This window comes from Mustela nivalis, assembly GCF_964662115.1.
Source record: "Mustela nivalis genome assembly, chromosome: 9".
Taxonomy (NCBI): Eukaryota; Metazoa; Chordata; class Mammalia; order Carnivora; family Mustelidae; genus Mustela; species Mustela nivalis.
The window spans coordinates 104351899-104375160 of NC_139028.1; the positions used below are offsets into that span (position 1 = coordinate 104351899).

The window sequence follows — 23262 nt, forward strand, 5'->3', positions numbered from 1 at the left end:
CAATCCCCAGACTTAAGCCTACGTTACTAATCACATCTCTACAGCTGCTTCTTTGGTGGAATTCTCCCACAAAGGCATCTCAGGTTTGGTGTTTCCTTGATGGTTAGTTTTTCTTATCTGATTTTATTTATTTATTAACATGTAATGTATTATTTGCTTGGGGTACAGGTCTTTCACCAGTCTTACACAATTCACAGCACTCACTATAACACATGCCCTCCCCAATGTCCATAACCCAACCATCATACCCGTCCCCTCCGCCCCAGAAACCCTAAGTTTATTTCCTGAGATTAAGAGTCTCCTTCCCGATCCCACCCTGTTTCATTTTTCCCCCTCCCTACCCCGAAAACCTCTCGCCCTGCCTCTCAAGTTCCTCATATCAGAGAGATCATATTATAATTGTCTTTCTCTGATTGACTTCTTTCGCTTAGTGTAATATCCTCTAGTTCCATCCACCTCATTGCCAGTTGCAAGATTTCATTTTTTGACAGCTGAATAGTATTCCATTATATATATACTACATCTTCTGTATCCATTCATTTGTTGTTGGACACCTAGGTTCTTTCCATAGTTTGGCTATTGTGGGCATTGCCACTATAAACATTCGGGTGCACATGCCCCTTTGAATCACTACATTTGTATCTTTAGTGTAAATTCTCAGTAGTGCTATTGCTGGGTCATAGGGCAGCTCTATTTTCAACTTTTTGAGGTTGCTTTCAACTGTTTCCAGAGTGGCTGCACCAGCTTACATTCCCACTGACAGTGTAGTAGGGTTCCCCTTTCTCCACATCCTCACCAATAGCTGTCATTTCCTCACTTGTTAATTTTACCCCATTCTAACTGGTATGAGGTGGTATCTCACTGCAGTTTTTATTTGTATTTCCCTGATGTCGAGTGATGTTGAGCAATTTTTCATGTATCTGTTGGCCATTTGGATGGCTTCTTTGCAGAAATGTCTGTTCAAGTCTTTGTACACATTTAGTTTTATTGTAACAAAGCAACTTGTACAATTTAACGTTTAAAACTGAGCATCATCTTTCCTTTCTAGTGAAACAAAAAGAAAATCTTAAAAATAAACAGGAACAAAATTACAATAGAGAATGTCAATTCCAAATAAGATCCTCCAAATTCTGCTGATTCTCCCATCGAGTGGCAGGGCTCAAGTCATCATTAGGAGAGAGTTTTATTTTAAAAGTGTCATCTTGGGACGCCTGGGTGGCTCAGTTGGTTGGGCGGCTGTCTTCGGCTCAGGTCATGATCCCAGCGTCCTGGGATCGAGTCCCACATCGGGCTCCTTGCATGGCAGGGAGCCTGCTTCTCCCTCTGCCTCTGCCTGGCACTCTGTCTGCCTGTGCTTGCTCTCGCTTTTCTCTCTATGACAAATAAATAAAATCTAAAAAAAAAAAAAAAAAAGTGTCATCTTAAACTGCAAGGATGTCTGTTAAACATCACAATTAAACATGCCAAAGGAGAAGCCATGTTGTCAAAATGCCCACTTAACACACCCAAACATCTCAAACCCACCCTTTCCTGACCTTCTATAACCCCATTTTTAAATTTTTTTTTCTTTTTTTTAAATAAGAGAAAGTAGACAGGTACATGTTGGTAAATGCTAACTTCACATAGAGACACAGTGTAATCTCTGAGCCCAATATACAGAGAAAGGAGGAAAAAAGCTAGAATTCTATGCACTACTACACAGGAGCCTAGCACCCTCCAGCTTCCAGCAGAGTTAGGGGGGAAGATGGTTTTTCTTTTTTCCCACAGAGCATGGTGGTGTTGATTTCATAAATTTTTTGTTTTTGTTGAGACAGGAAGGGACAAAAATGAATTTGGAACAAATAGGGGTAGAGATTCTTTTCCCACTGTATTCTGCTAAAGGTATTTCCCCCCAAAATAAGCTGAGAACCATGGTATAAAGGTAGATTAAAAAAAAAAAAAAGGAGACTTCAAAAAACAGGGCAAATGAGCATGAGAGGAGAAAAGAAAAAGGAGAAAAAAAAAAAAGACATCAACTTGCTCCCAGGAACTGAAGAAAATTAAAAAAGGAAGGTTGGAATCCATCAGTATTCCATTAGTCATCTTCTTCTTCATCCTCCTTTCCTTCCTCCCCCTCATCATCTTCATCTTCTTCACCTTCATCCTCATCTCCTTCTTCATCAATATCTTCCAATCCTTCTTCTTCTTCATCATCATCATCATCCTCTTCTCCTTCCCCTTCTTCATCATCCATATTGGGAACCAAGTAGTACTGTAATGGATTTGGCCAAATATCATCTTTGATAACCTCTCCTAACTCATCTGCACCTGCATCAGAATGGTCAGTAAACCAGGTGAGGAAGTTCTCTGGTTCCTCATGCTGTCTCTTCCTGCTGGATTTATTCTGTGTTTGACTTGAATGTTTCATCAAATCCTTTCCAGATTTCCATTTGATTTCAGTGGAATTTGAAGATGGATCACCACTCTCATTCAGATGAAATTCTTTGGAGAAAACTTTATTTTTGAAGTAAGGGTTTTCTGCCCATTTCTTGATTGGATTATTTGTTCCTTGGGTATTGAGTTTGACAAGGTTTTTATAGATTTTGGATAGTAGCCCTTTATCTGATATGTCATTTGCAAATATCTTCTCCCATTCTGTTGGTTGTCTTTGCTTTTGTTGACTGTTTCCTTTGCTGTGCAAAAGCTTTTGATCTTGATGAAGTCCCAATATTACATTTTTGCCCTTGCTTCCCATGCCTTTGTTTTGACATCTGCAAATCAATCATTGTGGTACAATACATTAATAAAAGAAAGAACATGAACCATATGATACTCTTAATAGGTGCTGAAAGAACATTTGACAAAGTACAACATCCTTTCTTAATCAAACCTCTTCACAGTATAAGGATAGAGGGTACATATCTCAGTATCATCAAAGCCATCTATGAAAAACCCACAGTGAATATCATTCTCAACGGGGAAAAACTGAGTGTTTCCCCTAAGGTCAGGAACATGGCAGGACTGTCCATTATCACCACTGCAATTCAACATAGTATTAGGAGTCCTAGCCTCAGCAATCAGACAACAAAAAGAGATAAAAGGCATCCAAATCAGCAAAGAAGAAGTCAAATTCTCACTCTTTGTAGATTGTATGATATGTTATGTGGAACATCCAAAATACTCCACCCCAAAGCTGCTAGAACTCAGACAGGAATTCAGTAAAGTGTCAGGATATAAAATCAATGCACAGAAATCAGTTGCATTTCTATACACCAGTAGCAAGACAGAAGAAAGAGAAATTAAGGAGTTGATCCCATTTACAATTGCACACAAAACCATAAGATACCTAGGAATAAACCTAACCAAAGAGGCAAAGAATCTGTACTCAGAAAACTATAAAATGCTCATGGAAAAAAATTGAGGAAGATACGAAGAAATGGAAAACTGTTCCACACTTATAGATTGGAAGAATGAATATTTTGAGAATGTCTATGCTACCTAAAGCAATCTACACATTTAATGCAATCCTTATCAAAATCCCATCCATGTTTTCAAAGAAATGAAACAAATCATCCTACCATTTATATGGAACCAGAAAAGACCCTGAATAGTCAGATGAATGTTGAAAAAGAAAATCAACAAGTGGCATCAAAATTCCAGACTTTAATCTCTATTACAAAGCTGTCATCATAAAGACAGTATGGTACTGGGACAAAAACAGACACATAGATAAGCAGAACAGAATAGGGAGCCCAGAAATGGACCTTCAACTCTATGGTCAACTAGCCTTCGACAAAACAGCAAAGAAAGTCCAATGGAAAAAGACAGTCTTTTCAACAAATGGTGTTGGAAAAATTGGACAGCCACATGCAGAAGAATGAAACTGGACTATTTCTTTATACCATACACAAAAATAGTCTCAAAATGGATGAAAGACCTCATTGTGAGATGGGAATCCATCAAAATCCTTGAGGAGAACACAGGCAGCAACCTCTTCAACCTTAGCCACAGTAACTTCTTCCTAGAAACATCGCCGATCGTTAGTTTTTCATCCACGTTACTGATTTCTCTCAAAGATATTAATCCATTGATATTTCTTTCTCTGCCATTGTTAGTTCCAGTAAATTATGTTTCTTTAGATAATTGTCCATTTCATTCAGGATCTTGCCATTATTTGCATAAATTGAGTAATTTATATCTGGTGATTCATTTTTTTACTGTGCTGTAGTGATATTTATAATTTTTAAAATTTATAAACAGTAAGTTAGGCATAATTTCAAACTTATACAGCCCTGATTATTCCAAAATATGAATGAAAAGTTTGTAAAGGGTCAAGGGATTTTCAAATTTGGACAGCCAAGGTGTTATCTTTCTCTAGTTTCAAATGACATTTTCCCCCAAAGAGTCAAATGTCCTCTTGAGCACTGTAAAATAACAGGATGGGCAGTTGTGTGTACCATGCACTTTGTGAGTGCTAGAAATTCTGGCAGAGATGTTGGCCAGAGAAGAGACAGGAGCCCTGCAGGAATTAAGAATGAGCCCCATCCTCACCTCCCACAGTGAAAGCAGTAACATCATGCCGACAGTCGCAAGAATTCACCTGATAATCTTTTTTTGGTCTTAAAGATTTATGTATGTATGTATGTATTTGGGGCAAGTGTGGGGAGAGGTGGAGGGAGAGGGAAAGAGAGAATCCCAAGCAGATTCCACACTGAGCAAACTTGAGACAATGCTTGACCCCATGACTTTGAGATCGTGATCTGGGATGAAATCAAGAGTTGAGCCATCATGATGCCTCCGATTCTGCTTCTTGGCTAGGATTCATGTCTTTTCTTCACTATTTTCAGCTAGTCCCTGCGGCAAGGGTCAGAAGTAGCCTTGAACATTCTTTTTTTTTTTTTTTTTTTTTTTAGAGATTTTATTTATTTATTTGACAGAGATCACAAGCAGAGAGAGAGGAGGAAGCAGGCTCCCTGCTGAGCAGAAAGCCCAATGCAGGGCTCGATCCCAGGACTCTGAGATCATGACCTGAGCCGAAGGCAGCGGCTTAACCCACTGAGCCACCCAGGCGCCCCTAGCCTTGAACATTCTTATTCTCACTGTATGTTGTATTTCAATTATACCATAAAGCATCACATAAAGAGGAGGAAAATTCTGCTTTTAAAATCACCATGAAGTAAGTGAGGTGGTTTAGGATTACTTTATTCAGCATGATACTGATTTTGGATTTAAGACTTACACTTTTATTATATATTAGGAAATACCCATCTATGCTCATAATATAACAGTACATTTTGTCGGGTTTGGCCAGCAAACTCTGAAGCAGCAAATAAGATTGCTCCAGATACCTTAGTAGGAGAAAGGAGAGGGCCTGGAAGCAGACACTTTAGGGGCAAAAGCTCCCAGGCCAGACTTCTTCCACTTTTATTGTGAATGTTATCAATACAATAATGGAATAAGAAAGGAAGGAGGGAATGGGAAGCTGTAATACTCCAGCCAGTGCTATTGGGAGTTTATCTTGTGAATAGAACAAGCTGTGCTCCTGATGGATATGCATATAGGGAGTGCCTGGAGCATGTGACTTCCAAAGATAAGTGCTTCTCCTAAGTCAAGCATTTGCTCTCTGGATGAGTGCATTGAGCCACAATGAGGATCTGGTTAGTTAGAGCCCCAAAACCTTAAAAAAAACCAAGCCCCCAAACCTAGGGCCCAGTTGTCTGGACATTCTTTCTTTGATTTTCTACTAGTCTGATCCAGGGAGGCATGGGTTTATTAAATATTATCTAGCCAGACACTATGAATTGCCACTCTTTTAGAAAGTGAGATAGATTTAATTAACTGTGAGATAGAATTAATTAACTATGCTTAAGAGCTTATAAATACAATCATGTGTTTATTTTTTTTTCCTTGACCTATTTTGGATGATCTAGGTAAATTTAAAAATATATAATTATCATTGTACTGGGAAGGTTCATTCAACACAAGAAGGGGAAAAAGTGTCTAAATTTACCCTTCTGCCTAAAACATCAAACAAGTTGGAAAATATGCAAAATACTGGTTTTCAAGACTAGACATCAGAAGGAGTGATCACTGAGAGATGAGAAAAAAACAAGTTGAGTCCTAGGATTGTCCCAGCTTTGCATTGAAAAGCTTTCATGCTGCAGCACAGACAGGAATATTCAGGAAATCCTGCACAGCCTTTGAGTTGAGGGCAAGGAACTGAGAGTCCTACAGCAAGGCACCAAGGGAGCTAGAATGCAGAGGGTGATATTCTGGAGAGGATAGAGCTAGCAAGGCAGAGAGATTGAGAGAGATAGACAGAGAGAGACAGAGACAGAGACAGAGAATGGAAGAATGAGTGGGAAGGAGAGGGAGGAAGTGAGGGAGAAGAGGGAAAAGGGAGAGCGAGAGGAAAGGAAGAGGAGGGAATGGGAAGGAAGGGGGGAATGGAGAGAGAAAGGAAAGGAGAGGGAGAAAAAAGGAGGGAGAAAGGGGAGAGAGAATAAGAGAGATAGAATATGAGAGGGAACTTGAGAGAGATGAGAGTGGACTTGAGAGAGAGCATGAGAGATTAGTGAAACTATGTGAGAAACAACAGGAGAGAGAAAAAGAAAAGGAAAGAATCAGTGCTGGAGAGCTGCAAGGATCCTCCTAGATTGTTCATCAGAGTAGCGATCAGTGTGTGCATGTGCATTTGAGGAAACTGCTTGGGGCTGGGTGGTGATTTACCTGGCTGCATAGGGAGGATTGTCCAGTGCTCCCTGCATCAGTCACAGTGGCCTGTCTTTCAGCTGGACAACTTGGGCAGGTTCTGGATCACAGGGCGGGACACTGGCTGAGGTCTAAGGAAGATCTTGCGTCAGTAATGGGACACAATTGTCCCTAAACTGAGCACTGTTCCAAACCTGTCGAATAAACCATAACAGTAAGAATAAAGAAAAAATCTCCAAGGAAAACATCCAAGAGAAACTAATGTGTTTAGAATTTTATGTTTCTGCTAACATGAGAGATTGGTCTGATTATTGTTCCTGTGATGCTCTTGTTTCATTCTGGTTTAAGGGTTATGCTGGGTGCCCAAAATGAGTCAGGAAGAATTTTAAGTTCTCCTCAGCCCTGAGCCATTTATGTATGGTACTACATTTTGATTAATTGTTATGTAGTATCATTGATAATGTTATATGGGAGTAGAATTTTGTTTAAAGAGAAGAAACATATCAAATGATTTATTTACTTAAAAGTGTTAGGTAATTCCAGGTTTTAATTATTTTTCTGTCTCTTCAGAAATCTATGTCTTTCATAACAGAGCTCCACTTTCTAAACAGGCAAGTATATTGTCATAAATTTCATTGTTGATTTTATTTTAATATCTTTTTCAGATATGTAGAATACACAATGTCTTCATTCTTGATTCTGATCATTTGTTCTTTTAGTTTTTCTTCACCCGTTCTGCTAGGAACATTAATTTTGTAAATCTTTCGAAGAGTCAATCCTGGCTTTATATATTTTCTCTTTTTTTCAATAAAATTAAATTTCAATGATTTCTGTCTTTTATTTACTACTTCCTTTCTACAGTGTTCTCTCGGTGTATTTTGCTTTTCTGTTTCCAGCTTCTTGAGATGAAATGTTAACTCATTTCTTACAATATCTCTCATTTCCTAATACTTGTCACTAAAGCCACTAATTCCATTTTACACACTTTGTATTCCACTATATATATATTCTGTATGATTTAAGTCCTTTGAAATGCATTGCAACTTGTTTTTTGTTTTTTGTTTTGTTTCTTTTTTTTTTTTTTTTTTTTTTTTGGCTAAGTGTTGTCTCCAGCTCTTTGAGGTAAGTGGACTCCTCCCACAGTGTTTTCATCCTCCCCTCTCCCATACTAACACAGTTTCTATCTACTTGCCTGTGTGCCCCTATGTGACAAAATCAAGATTCTTCCCCTTGCATGAGAAACTTGCTTTACTACATTTGAGACAACATTAAAATGGGTAGTATGAAATTTGCTCTCATGATGTTCTGAAAGTCAGTTCTAGGTGTCCATGTGCAAAGACATAGCTTAAACCTAAATGAAATAGCTTTGCCTATTTTGAAAGTCATGCTTGAAAGAACAGAAGTTTTACATATTTTAATTCTGTCCACACTGGACATTTCTCCTTTGGTGATTCAATCTTAAGTTGTTCTTTGGGGATTCTACATCCTCCCCCTCCAGCCCCCAGAGGACATGTTTCTTCAAGTCCTGTTGTACATGGTAATTATCCTGGTGGCATCTCTGGAGATGCAGGTCTACCCTCAAAATTATGATGAGAGTCCCAATGAATTTAATTAGGGAAGAATGACTCGTGAAGATGCAGCAGTGGAATGACTCAATGGCGCTTGTTGTGGTTCAAATGAAGATAAAGTGTTTACAGACCTTTATCTGGATCTCAAAGTGTATTTGGATCCATGTTCGTATGACTAGCTTTTTCAGGAATCAAATGATGGAGTCAGAACTTCACTAAGTTCACCTAGAACTTATTTTCCATCATTCAGGGAATCCAAACTTTAACTATGCTTTGTGCAGACAGATCAGGATAAATTATTGAGAAGTGACTGTCATAAAGTCATAAAGGATATTTCACTATTTTATTTATATTGACATGAAAAATAAACCACTCAATCTTTATTTAAGAAATTCACAATTTTTTCTCCGACAAAGTGGCTTTTTTTTTTTTTTTTTTGTCATCAAGATGTTGGTTTAACATTTGTATTATGGCAAATTAGGCTAACAATGAAGATTTTGGTTCTCTTTGTTCATAGCCAATGTTCAGACTTTTTTAGATTACAGGGGCTTTTTATTCATTTTGAAAATCCCAGAAATTTAAGAGGTAAACTTTTTCTGAAAGACTGAAATGAATAAGAATTTATGCAACATAGAAAGTGTTGTTCACATGGAAATAGTTAAAGATCCTGTGATGATGCATGTGTTTTCTTGGTCTATGTGCTCAGAGATGGTATCAGTGCACAAAAGACAAGGGACTGCAACCTTGAATTGAAAGGAGTTTCAGAACAGGTAACCCAGGAATTGTAACTAGTTGTAAGATTCCAAAGTAGACTTTATATTTTACATCTTGGTGGTGCTGGGATTCAGTCTTTTAAAATTCCTGCTGTGTGAATCTCATAATCAGCCATATTAGCGATTCTTTATGGTTATTAGAATATATGGGAATTAGCTCAGTTCTGTAACACTGCTTTTGGTTATTTTCATATGTAAAGATACAGAATAACTGTACTTTCTCTAACATCTCTAACATCAGTATTTTTAGAAACTAGTTTCAGGCTTAAGGATATTTTTAATGGGACAGATATTTCTAACTCTACAGGTGATCCCAATTGATATGTTCTCTGAGCATTGTTTGCTGATCTATGGAAGTTTAGAATATGGTGTAGCATCCTCAGACTTGAATGAGTGATTTTGAGGAATCCAAGGTGACACTTTCATAATCAAGCTCTTACTTCTGATCCTATGTTTCTCTTTATTTTTAAGTTTAGTATCATGGCATATGTCTGTTGGATATTCCTATACGTGCTTCTTTATATGATTTACCCACTTGCCATTGGTTTCTTACTCTGAGTGTATTTTGATATTAACTCTGTGTATGTCCTCTGTAATGCAAGTCTTTCCCCCCATCTACTTTTATCTACTGATGTCCTGGTATCTTTTTAAAGACCTTGAGATGTTTTGATATCATAAAATGTACCTATTTCATTTATGAGTTAAGAGGATTCCAGAAGTTAGAAAGTCATCTCTTGCATTAGTTGGGAAGTAAATACAAATCTTGCTGTAGTTTTTCATTAAATCAATGAATTTAAAAATTTGTATATGAAGAGTTCATTACATGTACAATTTTACTAGCTTCCAGTTGGAAAGTTGGTTGTGCCCCTCCATTTATTTATTACTGTATCCTTTCCCCACAATGTTTTTAGTGACTTATCTCTGCCCAAGTCAGCAAAACTGGTGAGGTTAGGGAGAATGTTTTCATCCACCTTGTATTCTTATAATTTCTGAAAGTACCGGAATATAAGAATCTACAATGCCTATTAGGTAAATGAATAAACAGATTGTGTTAGATTTCAGGAAGTCACCAGTAATTAATTATCACATTTATAGCTAATTTTTTCTTGAACTGTGAAATAAAGAGATGCAAAAGAACATATGGAACACAGGAACAATGTGACTGAGTTTGTCCTCTTGGGGCTCACCCAGAGTCTCCAAGGTCAGAAAATACTGTTTGTTGTGTTCTTGATCATCTACATCATGACGATGGTGGGCAACCTACTCATTGTGGTGACTGTGGCAGTCAGTCCAACCCTGGCTACCCCTATGTACTTCTTCCTTGGTTACTTATCATTTATGGATGCTGTTTATTCTACTACAATTACACCAAATATGATTATAGACTTACTCTATGAGAAGAAAACCATTTCCTTCCAAGGTTGCATGTCCCAGCTCTTTATAGAGCACTTATTTGGTGGTGCTGAGATTTTGCTCCTGGTGGTCATGGCCTATGACCGCTATGTGGCCATCTGCAAACCCTTGCATTATTTGACAATCATGAATCAAAGGGCTTGTGTTCTGTTGTTGCTGTTGGCCTGGGTTGGAGGTTTTCTCCATGCTGTTGTTAAACTTCTCTCAGTTTACAACCTTCCCTTCTGTGGTCCCAATGTCATCGACCACTTTGGCTGTGACATGTATCCATTATTAAAACTTGCCTGCACTGACACCTACATTATTGGCCTCACTGTAGTTGCCAATGATGGAGCAATCTGTGTGGGCATCTTTACAGTCTTACTCATTTCCTATGGGGTCATTCTGCACTCCCTGAAGACTCTTAGTCAGGAAGGGAGGCACAAAGCCTTATCCACTTGTGGCTCTCACATTACAGTGGTGGTCCTCTTCTTTGTCCCTTGCATTTTTATGTATGTGAGACCTCCTTTCACCTTACCCATTGATAAATTCTTGACTGTGTTTTACACAGTTATCACCCCTATGTTAAACCCTCTGATCTATACTTTGAGAAATGGAGAAATGAAAAATGCCATGAAAAAGCTGTGGACCAGAAGAAGAAAATGATGCTGAAGAGAAATTGTCACCTTTTTTCAATGAAGAGTTGCTCCATCCAGGAAAGGATTATTTATTTGTAATGAATTTCTCTTCAGGTTTAATGAACTTGTGTATGATAAAAACATTTAAGGTGTAAATATTTACAGTGGTCAAAATGATTTCTAAGACTTTCATATATTGTTAGGAAAATAAGTCTATAGCTTTTGGGTATGAAATGTCTTTGTTGAAACTATGGGTTTTGGTTCTATGTGGTAAGTTATGCTATAGTTAATACTTTACCTTTATTTTCATTACTGGACAGTTTTATCTTGCTTCTCTTTTGCCCAATTGTTCTTTTTCAGAATTAGAATTGCTCATTACATATTTCTGAGAAGCATTTTAAGAATGGGACCTTAGCATTTGGTTTACTCCTTCTTTACAAAGACAATCCTATTAATACTTGAAGGTATATGTCTTATTTTTGTATTTGCAAGATATTTAATTGTGTAATTTTGTTCATTGCTTAGCATATAAGATTGAAAGGGAATGCTGTTTCCAAGTTATAATATTAATCATAAAAAAGGTAAGTGAAGAAAAAAAATTGAAAAAAATACATGGATGTAATAGGTTAGATTCACTTATTTTTCTGAGTACGGAATCCTACTATCTCCTCATGTGGAGAAACTTTGTTTGGTGTTATATTTTCACTGAGATGACCCATTAACACTCCCTGATCATTTGGAATATCTGATAATATCTCTGTCATTTTTTTAGCATCCCCATCTCTTCTGCTTACAGTGTTTCATAGTATTTTTTAAGGACCTAGGCCCTTCCTTTCCTATGAGAAATTACCATAATGCATAATTCATGACCTTCAAATATGCAATATGGAGCCTGACAGATATTTTGGATGATATCATTGTCAGAAAGATGCTGACAACATGGATAACCATTATTACCTCTGTTGTGGATGGAATGCAGATTATTCGGCAATAATGACACCATAATATATATTGATTTCCGTAATGGAGACCTCTTTCTTAAACATCCCTCCCTCTGAATGAGGTATGAGAGACAATATTATTTGCCTCTAAAAATGTAGGAAGCATGCAGTCAAAGAAACTCCTGGCTTTGCCTCCCTTATTTAGTCTGGATTCATGAGGTACTCAGGCTTTGGGGAATTGAGCCTTTCACTGTTAAGTCACAGTGTATGAAAAACTCTATATCCCAGTTTTTATCCCAGTTAGTATTACCTAGAGATACTTCATGTCATCTCAAAGTCTTCCCAAACATGATGTTATTCATTAAATGATAGTAAACATTTGATTTTATCAGAAGTTGCATAATGAAGTCATCATGTTTTGGATGTTGCTATATACTCAATATATTTGTTCCCTCCCCAATTCAGGAGGTAAATCCTATATAGTACATGGTATTTAGAGGTGGAGGGTTTGGGAGGTGATTAGGTTATGAAGACAGAGCTCTCATGAATGGGTCTAACGTCTCCTTAAAAAGAGATACCACAGGAATACCTGGGTGGTTCAGTGTAAACCTGGTGATTCACAGACCTGTACCCCTGGGGATAAAAATACATGTTTATAAAAAAAAAAAAAAAAATTAAAAAAAAAAAAAAAAAAGAGTCTACCTTCAGCTCAGATCCTGACTTCAGGGCCCTGGGACTGAATTCCTCATGGGACTCCACTCCCTTCTTTTCTTCTCTCTCTGCCCCTTTCTTTGTCTCTCATGAATAAATAAATAAAATCTTAAAAAAAAAAAAAAAGATAAAAAGAGATACCCCAGGGCACCTGGGTGGCTCAGTGGGTTAAGTCTCTGCCTTTGGCCCAGGCCATGATCCCAGGCTGGGTTTGAGCCCCACATCTGGCTCCCTGCTCAGCAGGGGAGCCACCTTTTCTGTCTACCTGCTGTTCTCGCTGCTTATTCTCTCTCTTTTTCTCTCTCAAACAAATAAGTAATATCTTTAAAAAATGAGTAAAAAAGGGACACCACAGACCTCACTTGCCTTTTGTTATTTTTTCCCATGTGAGGAAACAGAAAAAAGATAGTAATCTATGAACTAGGAAGCAGGCTCTCACCAGATGGTCGGATCTGCAAGTATCTTGATCTTGGACTTCAGGACACTTGCAGACCCCAGAACCATGAGAAATAAATGATACTGAAGCTAGTCAATGGTATTCTATAATGGACTTAGATAGACATTTAGTTAATTTCCAAATTTTTATTGTTATTTCAAGTACTGAGATAAAAAAATCCTGGTTGTCTCTGATCATCAGTCTGTAAGTTCCCTTAAGGCAGAGAACGTTACTTAACAGTCTTTGTACTCTGTATTTACAGAATGTCTGGGACATAGAATCCACTCCATGAACTTTGTCAGTTACTTGCATTCTCAAATTCTAAAACTATTGGAGTGAGAATTTTGAGTCTTTTTTTTTATTATATACATTCGCATCTTCTTTGATATTTGCTACAGTATGTTGTTTTGTTATAACTATGGGTATTTTATATAAGGATGTCATCTTTTAACATTCTTTTACTTTGATTTCTTCTAGCACATCACTTGGGAAATGTCATTTACTGTCATTCAGTGAACTTATAAATTTGAATATTTAAAAAAAAATAACTCCCCCAAAAGTTTTCTTTTCAAATAATCTAGGATTTATTTTTGTTTGTGATGAGGATATATCTAAGCTTGTTTTCCTCTAAGAGGAAAAATAATCTGCTAAAGTTATTAATTTCAGTAATAATTTAAAATTTTTCTATTTAATATGTCAAATTTTATACAATAGTATGTTTGATTTGGGGCCCTTTTCCTCTCCTCCTCTGCTGCTGTCTCTCCCTCTCCTCCTCCTCCTCTTCCTTTCTTTTGGTGTATTTTCCTACGACTAACATTCTATGTCAATAGCCAAGGATTTTAACGTGTATTATACCGGGTAGGGATAATCTCCCTAAATTACTCAGCCTTTTTAAGTCTTTTGCAATTTCTAAATATTAATTTTTCCTTATAAACTTTTTGAATATTTTGTGAAGTTTGAAATCCTCCCATAAAGCTATATTTAGTTTTATATGACACTCCACATTGATTTTAAGGAAACTGGCATGTTTTCATATCTTGTTTTCCCCATCCAGAATGGGACATAAATTGTGAAGGCTTGATCAATGTCTCAATAAAAATTGCAATAATTTCCATAGAATATATAAATCTTGCCTGTTGAATTCCTTATTTAAGAAGGAGCTTGTATTATTTACATTTGATTCACATTTTCAATGAGATAATTAGAAAGGGCTCCATGTCTTTGCTGGAATGAGTTAGAGCACAGTTTTCGTAGGCACTGGTGTTTGTTTGCATGCAAATGTTCATAAGCCTACACTCGACAATACACAAGTATGTATCCAACCACAGAGATCTGTATCTGACCTCATGTAGCTCTGTATAACCATATGTAGGTACATAGTTAATGATCTGTAGGTCTGTATCCAACTTCATATATGTGTCTATATGTGAACATACAGAGGTGTATATCTGACAACATTAGGGGTAGTATTTGATGACCCATAGGAATACATATCTTATATGTGTTTGTGTGTGTGTGTGTGTGTGTGTGTGTGTGTGTTTGATATGATCATACACGAGACTGTATTTATCTACACACAGGGCTTTTTTATATAAAGGTCTGTATCTGAGTGATATGAATTTGTTGAGGACTTCATAGAACAATTCTGTTCCATGTAGCATGGACTGAGGTTTTTCTCTGGTATTCAGCTGATTAGGGGGTGTTAGGGAGTGTTTAAGATGACTTTACTCATGTGAGCTGTGCCTTGGCAGGGATGGTGAGAAGCCTGGTATATTCTGGCTCCTTCTCCTTCCCCATGTAGTCTGTCTTTCCAGTAAGTATGTGAGACTTGTAAAAGTTCAGGGTTTCCAGAGGGAAGACACAGAAGGGATTAGGCCAGTTAAGGACTCATCCCATCCTGACATGATCTTGAAGTTCAGGATCTCAAGTTCTAAATCTATACTGCTTCTGCACCAAAAGGAAGGCAATCTGTGGAATGGAAGAAAGTATTTTCAAATCATTTATTTTATAAGGAGTTAATATCCAAAATGTATGAAGAATTTATAAAACTAAATAGGAAAAAAGCAAATAAAAACAAGAAACTGGTCAAAAAATTGACAAAGGGTCTGAATAGATATTTTTTAAAGAAGACATACAAATAGTCAAGCAGAACATGAGAAGGTGCTCAATGTTACTAATCATCAGAGAAATGCAAATCAAGACCACAATGAGATATACCTGTTAGGATGGATGTTACAAACAATTACAAGATAATGTGCTGGAGAGGATGTAGATAGAAGGGAACCCTAGTTCACTGTTGTTGGGTATGTAAAGTTTTTCAGCCAGTGTGCATAATGGCATGGAGATTCTTCAATAAAGTGAAATAAAACCACAATATGGTCCAGAAATGCCCCTTCTGTGAGTATATCCAAGAATATGAAATCAGCATCTCAAGGAGATATCTGCACTCCTAAGTTCATGGTAGTATTACTCACAATAGCCAATATTGGAACAACATAACCATCCAATGATGGATGAATGGAAAAAGAAAAAGTGTATATAAGAGAATATAAGAGAAAGTCATTCAGCCTTCAAAAAGAAGACAATCCTACCAACTGCAACACCACGAGAGACTTTGAGATCTCTCTCTCTCTCTTTGCTTTCTTTTTTTTAAATTTTTTAAAAAATATTTTTTATCAATTAATTTATTTTCAGAAAAACAGTATTCATTATTTTTTCATAGTATTAGAAGTCCTAGCAACAGCAATCATACAACAAAGAGAAATAAAAGGTATCCAAATTGGCAATGAAGAAGTCAAACTCTCTCTCTTCGAAGATGACATGATTCTTTATATGGAAAACCCAAAAGACTCCACCCCCAAACTACTAAAACCCATACAGCAATTCAGCAACATGTCAGGATACAAAGTCAATGTGCAGAAATATGTGGCTTTCTTATACACTAACAATGAAAATACAGAAAGGGAAATTAGAGAATCTATTTCATTTACTATAGCACCAAGAACCATAAGATACCTGGGAATAAATCTAACCAAAGATACAGATGTGGTGAAAAGAAGGGCCATCTGTACCCCAATGCTTATAGCAGCAATGGCCACGGTTGCCAAACTGTCAAAAGTGTCAAGATGCCCTTCAACGGATGAATGGATAAGGAAGATGTGATCCATATACACTATGGAGTATTATGCCTCCATCAGAAAGGATGAATACCCAACTTTTGTAGCAACATGGACGGGACTGGAAGAGATTATGCTGAGTGAAATAAGTCAAGCAGAGAGAGTCAATTATCATATGGTTTCACTTATTTGTGGAGCATAACAAAAAGCATGGAGGACATGGGGAGTTAGAGAGAAAGGGGTTGGGGTAAATTGGAAGAGGAGGTGAATCATGAGAGTCTATGGACTCTGAAAAACAATCTGAGGGGTTTGAAGTGGCAGGGGGGTGGGAGGTCGGAGTACCAGGTGGTGGATATTATAGAGGACACGGATTGCAAGGAGCACTGGGTGTGGTGTAAAAAATAATGATACTGTTATGCTGAAAATAAATAAATGAAACAAAAAACAAAAAACAAAAAACAAAAACCTAACCAAAGAGGTAAAGGGTGTGTACTTGAGGAACTACAGAACACTCATGAAATAAATTGAAAAAGACACAAAAAGATGGAAGACCATTCCATGCTCTTGGATCGGAAGAATAAACATTGTTAATATGTCTATACTGCCTAGAGCAATCTATACTTTTAATGTTATTCTGATCAAAATTCCATCGGTATTCTTCAAAGAGCTGGGGCCAATAATCCAAAAATTTGTCTGGAATCAGAAGAGACCCAAAATAGCTAAGGAAATGTTGAAAAACAGAAATAAAACTAAGGGCATCACCTTACCTGATTTCAAGCTTTACTACAAAGCTGTGATCACCAAGACAGCATCACCAAGACTGGCATAAAAACAGACACATAGACCAGTGGAACAGAGTAGAGAGCCCAGATATGGACCCTCAACATTATGGTCAACTAATCTTCGACAAAACAGGAAAAAATATACAGTGGAAAAAAGACAGTCTCTTCAATAAATGGTACTGGGAAAACTGGACAGCTATATGTAGAAGAATGAAACTCAACCATTCTCTTACACCATACACAAAGATAAACTCAAAATGGATAAAAGACCTCAACGTGAGACAGGAATCCATCAGAATCCTAGAGGAGAACATAGGCAGTAATCTCTTCGATATCAGCCACAGCAACTTCTTTTTCTTTGCTTTCTCTTGAAGTGAAATTGTCAGACAGAGAAAGACAAACACTCTATGATCTCATTTATGTGTGGAATTAAAAAATCTGACATATAGAAGGCAAGAACTGAAGGGTGGGGGTAATGGGAGATATTTCTTAAAGAGTACTAGCTATAAGATGAGTAAGTTCTGGGGAGCTAACATATAGCAGGGTTCAGTAGTGAACAACAATTTTTTATAAACATAGTTGCTGAGAGTGAATCTTAAGTGCTTTCATTCCACCTAAAAATTCTAGCTGTGAGGTGCTGTTGTATCAACTAACCTCATTGTGGTAATCATTTCGCAATATATGCATATATCAGATCATTATGTTGTACATCATATCCTTATACAATGTTATATATCAATTTTATTTTAATAAAGGTGGGAAAACATAAATAAATAAATAAATAAGCACATAAAAGATAAATAAATAATAAAATTATATTTTATGGCTTGAAAAAAGAAACTCTATAAACTAGAAACATGCTATTTCTTCCATATGCCCTACATACAATTTGAGGGTGGACAATATAACCAAGGGTATTGGTTTACAAGGAAAGGCCATGTGCTTCCTTTTGTGCAATCATCTTAAAAATTTCTATATGTTTTCATTAAAGTTTATAAAAGTGCCTTACCCAGAAATACTTTTGAGACTGGTTCCTCTCAGGATTGGGCTGAAAGAAGTCTGTGGATTAACACCCTTAAATCTTAGACATATTTTTTGTACTGGTTAAGAGACTTTAGTAGACATACCTTAAATCTTTCTGAAGTGTTCACTAGGGTCTTATATCTACAACTTTGAGATTATATTTATTTTGGTACCATTTCTCACTTTCAAAGCTTTTTGTTTTTTGGAGAGGCTAGGAATGAGAGCCAGTTTTATACTTGAATCCAGTAGTTCTTGTAATTTAATATTTTATTTGGATCTTGTATCCTAAAACTGACTAAATTCACTTATTAATTCTAGTAATCTGTGTAGATTCCTTAGGGTTTTCTATGACACAATCCCATTTACAAAAATTAGACAGAGGCACCTCGGTGGCTCAGTGGGTTAAAGCCTCTGCCTTTGGCTCAGGTCATGATCCCAGGGTCCTGGGGATCAAGCTCCACATCAGGCTCTCTGCTCAGCAGGGAGCCTGCTTCCTCCTCTCTCTCTGCCTGCCTCTCTGCCTACTTGTGATCTCTGTCTGTCAAATAAATAAATAAAATCTTCAGAAATATATCTTTGGAAAGATACAGGAGTATTTAACTTTTTGATTTATTTTTTAGTCTTTTTTCAGAAGTTTGTGTTTTTCCTTTATTTTACCCATTTTCTTAAGGTATCAAATTTATTACAATTATGTTTTACATAAGAACCATTTATTACCATTTCAAAAACTAAAGCATATACTTTTTCTTAAATTTATTTTCAACATAATATTCAGTATTCATTATTTTTTCACCACACCCAGTGCTCCATGCAATCTGTGCCCTCTATAATACACACCACCAAAAAAATCAATCAATCAATAAATAAAGATCTATCTAAACATTTAAAAAAAACCACTAAAGCATATGTATGATTTCTTCTGCTTTTTAATTGTTGATATTGGTAATTTTCTCTTGATCACTTTTGCTAGAAATTTATCATTGTAATATGAAAGTATCAACTTTCGACTATTTTGTTTATTTTATGTTTTCTATTGTATTAATTTTTGATCTTTATTTCATTACATCCCCATCCCTCCCCAGCTTTAATTTATTCCTCTTTTTGTAACTTCTTAAATTAAAAGTGTAGTTGCTTTTAAAGTTTTATCTTTAACATAAGTATAAAGCTATCCATAAATTTAAGTAAGCTGAAATAAGCAACTTGTTGTTTGGTTTAGCATGTAAGGAAGATCTTCAACTGATTCATACAGGTATTTAATCACTGATTATCAGTGATCCTTATGAAATAGAAAATACAGTTCACAACTCAAGACATGTGGAGATGAAGATGCTCATTGGAGCTCATTGTAAGCTTTGGGAAAACAAATTAGAATGGAAGCCCCCGGAGTTTTGATGTAGAGGCAGGCTCTTGTTGGAAAATAATTTGTTTCTTGTATAAACATTCAGTGGATATTGGACTAAAATTAAAGGATTGAATTAATGAACTGAAAATCATTACAGTGTTAGTTGACATAGATTCAGGTCTTGGTCAACTGCATCCATTCCAACACAGACCTACAGAACTGTGACTACCTTTTAATGAGTTTCAATTTCGACCTCAGCAGATTCCCTCATCCTAAGGCCTTCTGCCTCAGCACCAGGGCCTCTTAGTAGAGATGCTAACAGCTAGAGATAGGACTTTCTTGGCTGAGGACATGATTGGATTAGTGAACCCAACACTGGTTATCCTTTCACATTGGCTTAAATGTGATTTGCCTTACTTAGTTTTGCTATATGAAACTCACAATTTATTATTTGTTTAATTTTTTCTTCTATTCAAATTAGAGATTTTTCACATATTTGACTGCCTGCTACTTTAAAAAAAATAAAAATATTTTTATTCATTTGAGAGAGAAAATGAGAGAGAGCACATGTGGGTTGAGAGGCAGAGGGAAAAGCAGACTCCTGCTAAGCAGGGAGTCAGGACTCCATTCTGTGACTCCAAGATCATGACTTGAGCCAAAGGCCATTGCTTAACCACTACTACCTCACTAATCGTTCTTGGCAAAAACTTAGTCTTTTTTTTCTCTAGGGATTGCCCTGCGAAAAAAACTGTCCAGAGGAGTTTACTGTATTTGAATTTGTTCCCAATATTCTAATAAGCTAATCTATAATGGTCTTACATTCTCTTTCATTGAAAACAGTAGTGATGTGTAAAGCTCTAGGTTGTGTCTGCACATATAAATGGAAGGACTATTTTCCTGGTATAATGGCCCAAGAGATTTCAGACAACTCAAATAATTGCCTAGGCTGGAGTTTCTCTTCATTCCCTAGTTGTTTCTTTGATATATTTTCCTGTGCATAGATATCCCTCATTGCTTGTGCAAACATATGGGAGATTCTGGTTCTCTGGGATGAAGCTGGGGAAAGGTAGAAACATGATTTTCATTATGGAAGCAGCCTTAGGAATATGTTTTGAATGACTGAATAGATAAAGAGTTCTCTTTCTATGTGAGACATTGCTCAGTCATTGATCTTCTGGGAAGCAAATTCCAGAATTTGTTTTGTTAGGCACAGAGATTACTGCCTATGTTTTCCTCTAGGGTTTTGATGGATTCCTGTCTCACGTTGAGGTCTTTTATCCATTTTGAGTTTATCTTTGTGTACAGTGTAAGAGAATGGTCGAGTTTCATTCTTCTACATATAGCTGTCCAGTTTTCCCAGCACCATTTATTGAAGAGACTGTCTTTTTTCCACTGTATATTTTTTCCTGTTTTATTGAAGATTAATTGACCATAGAGTTGAAGGTCCATATCTGGGCTCTCTACTCTGTTCCACTGGTCTAAGTGTCTGTTTTTATGCCAGTACCATGCTGTCTTGGTGATCACAGCTTTGCAGTAAAGCTTGAAATCAGGTAAGGTGATGCCCCCAGTTTTATTTTTGTTTTTCAACATTTTCTTAGCTATTTTGGGTCTCTTCTGATTCCATACAAATTTTTGGATTATTTGCCCCAGCTCTTTGAAGAATACCAGTGGAATTTTGATTGACAGAAACATATTAATGTCCAAACACATCAGTGAAATAATTTTTTGGTTACCTCACCATAACTGCCTAATAAGAGATTCATTCAAGTAACTAGTTTAAGGTTATTTTAAAAATTGAGGGTTTTTGTATTGGCAGATAAGGGCTTGGCCAAGTTTACTTCTACTAATTAGGCCAATTTTTTGCATAGTTTTTAAACATAGCAGCTTTTTCTTTCTCTGATGACATTTTCCCAGAAAATGGGTAGTTCAACTATCTTTGCACAGTAAATATATTTTATATTTAAGTGTGTTTATATTCTAGACATCCACATGGGTAGTTTTGCACTCATCTGAAAGACTGAGATGATGGGAAGCCTGCATGGAAATGTGAAAAATGTGACCACTTGGGACCATTTCTAGATGTACTGATTAACCATGCATTATTATATGTTCTATGGTCACACACAGATATGCAAAGTATCTACAGTTATCCACATTGAAAGAAGCACTGATTTTAAAGACCAAAGAAAAGACCCAAGAAGTTAGTCCTTAAAACAGCCAAGGTATACTCAATGAAAATTCATTTGATTTACTTAACTATAGGTAGTGTCTTATATACCATATATTTTCATTGGAGGAATTCTGAATTAAGCTAGCAAAACTGAAATTAGCCAGTGTATATGAATGTATTTGGTTTTAGTATTGTAGCCTGACATGTTTATTGTCCATTTGACAAATAACAAAGGGGAAAAGGTAAAACTTTTTTTTAGTTTTTATTTTTTAAAGATTTTTATTTATTAATCGCGAGACAGGCAGCGAGAGAGAACATGAGCCAGGAGAAGGTCAGAGGGAGAAGCAGACTCCCTGTGGAGCTGGGAGCCCAATGCGGGACTTGATCCCAGGACTCCAAGATCATGACCTGAGCTGAAGGCAGTTGCCCAACCAACTGAGCCACCCAGGAGTCCCAGGTAAAACATTTTTTAAAAATATTTTATTTATTTCGAGAGAGAGACAAAGGGAGAGAGAGAAAGGGAGAGCACACTGGTGGGGGGATGAAGGGAAAGAACCTCAAACAGACTTTATTTTAGTTTAAAGTGAACTAATGGATTTATAAATAATCTTGGTTCATGGGATGTATTTTACATAATATGCCAATATTTATAATTACTCTTAGATTATTTAAGAATCGTATATCATATCAAGTATGTTGGGATATAAAGGAAAATATATTCTCTTCTGGAAGTTTGATGTGGGCTGATATATATGAATCTTAAAATTATTACAGAAACCATATTTGTATATATTCATGAAGAAACTCATGTTCAGGGAAGTAAGTTTTGGCTACTTAGACATAAAGCTGTAATTAGAAAGTACTATATTATTTTTGTACCATGGGCTTTTAACTGATCTTTTTAAAGGCATATCTGTAAGAAACTATGTAAATTATACTTTTAAAATAGAGCTATGTTAACTCAGTGGTTTTAGTTATTAAAGTCCTGGAACACCATCTGTCAGTTTTTATATAATCAAATCTTCGATGACATAAACTGTGGAGAATAGTTTGAATACCTAGTTTGTACGTGTAAATAATTTAACTGACTAATAGAAGATTTATTCTGGTGAAATCCAACATCGGTGATTAACAAGAGAACACTATTTCCTGAAGAAAGTAAGGACTGAAAAATAATAACTGGATATAGACTGCCTTATAACCTTATGTTCTTCAACAGGTGTGGCTTTGTCAATCTACAGCTTCAACAGTGGTAGAGCTCTTAAACCAAATGGAATAGCCATGTGAATGAGGCATGTGGACTATTCGTCATATGTGACTAGTAAGGAAAGCTCAATCTTCTCCAGCACATGGCCATGGGAATAGAATCAACTTATCTATATTTGAGGTTTAGTAATTCTGCAATTTTCCTGACCATTGAATAACCCAAAAGTTTAGGTGTATCTGTAGCTGTACAATTCTTTTCTCTTTTAATTTTGTCCTTACTATCAGATGTAGGGTCTCTGGGAAAAGAGTGTTTTTATTCTTTTTGAATTTTCCTTCTCCTGCCCTTTACTGAGAAGTACTGTGCATTGAGTTGTTATGATTCCCCCAAATGCCTCCTGAGTGACCCCTGTAAGCCTCAGGTGTTTTAGCTTCTAGTATTCTCTCACTAAAGGAGATCTTTCTGATTAAGATTTT

General features: G+C 36.4%; 2 protein-coding genes and 1 pseudogene across 3 annotated transcripts in view; 2 read left to right on the forward strand and 1 right to left on the reverse strand.

Annotated features, from left to right (window-relative positions):
* The window catches only part of LOC309840354 (olfactory receptor 4C6-like), a gene marked incomplete at both ends in the record, with an annotated part of 147524 nt that overhangs the window by 66254 nt on the left and 58008 nt on the right, over positions 1 to 23262 (forward strand). The window lies entirely within an intron of this gene.
* Positions 1991 to 4524, reverse strand: LOC309841278 (protein SET pseudogene; annotated as a pseudogene). The gene is made up of 2 exons: positions 4437 to 4524; positions 1991 to 2547 (listed from the first exon to the last, which is right to left on the reverse strand). The product of its transcript is annotated as a protein SET pseudogene (transcript).
* LOC309872965 (olfactory receptor 4A15-like) lies at positions 10172 to 11089 on the forward strand (the record flags this gene model as incomplete). The annotated part of the gene is made up of 1 exon (XM_082747931.1): positions 10172 to 11089. One exon carries the CDS (start codon positions 10172 to 10174, stop codon positions 11087 to 11089), a length of 918 nt encoding a protein of 305 aa, XP_082604057.1.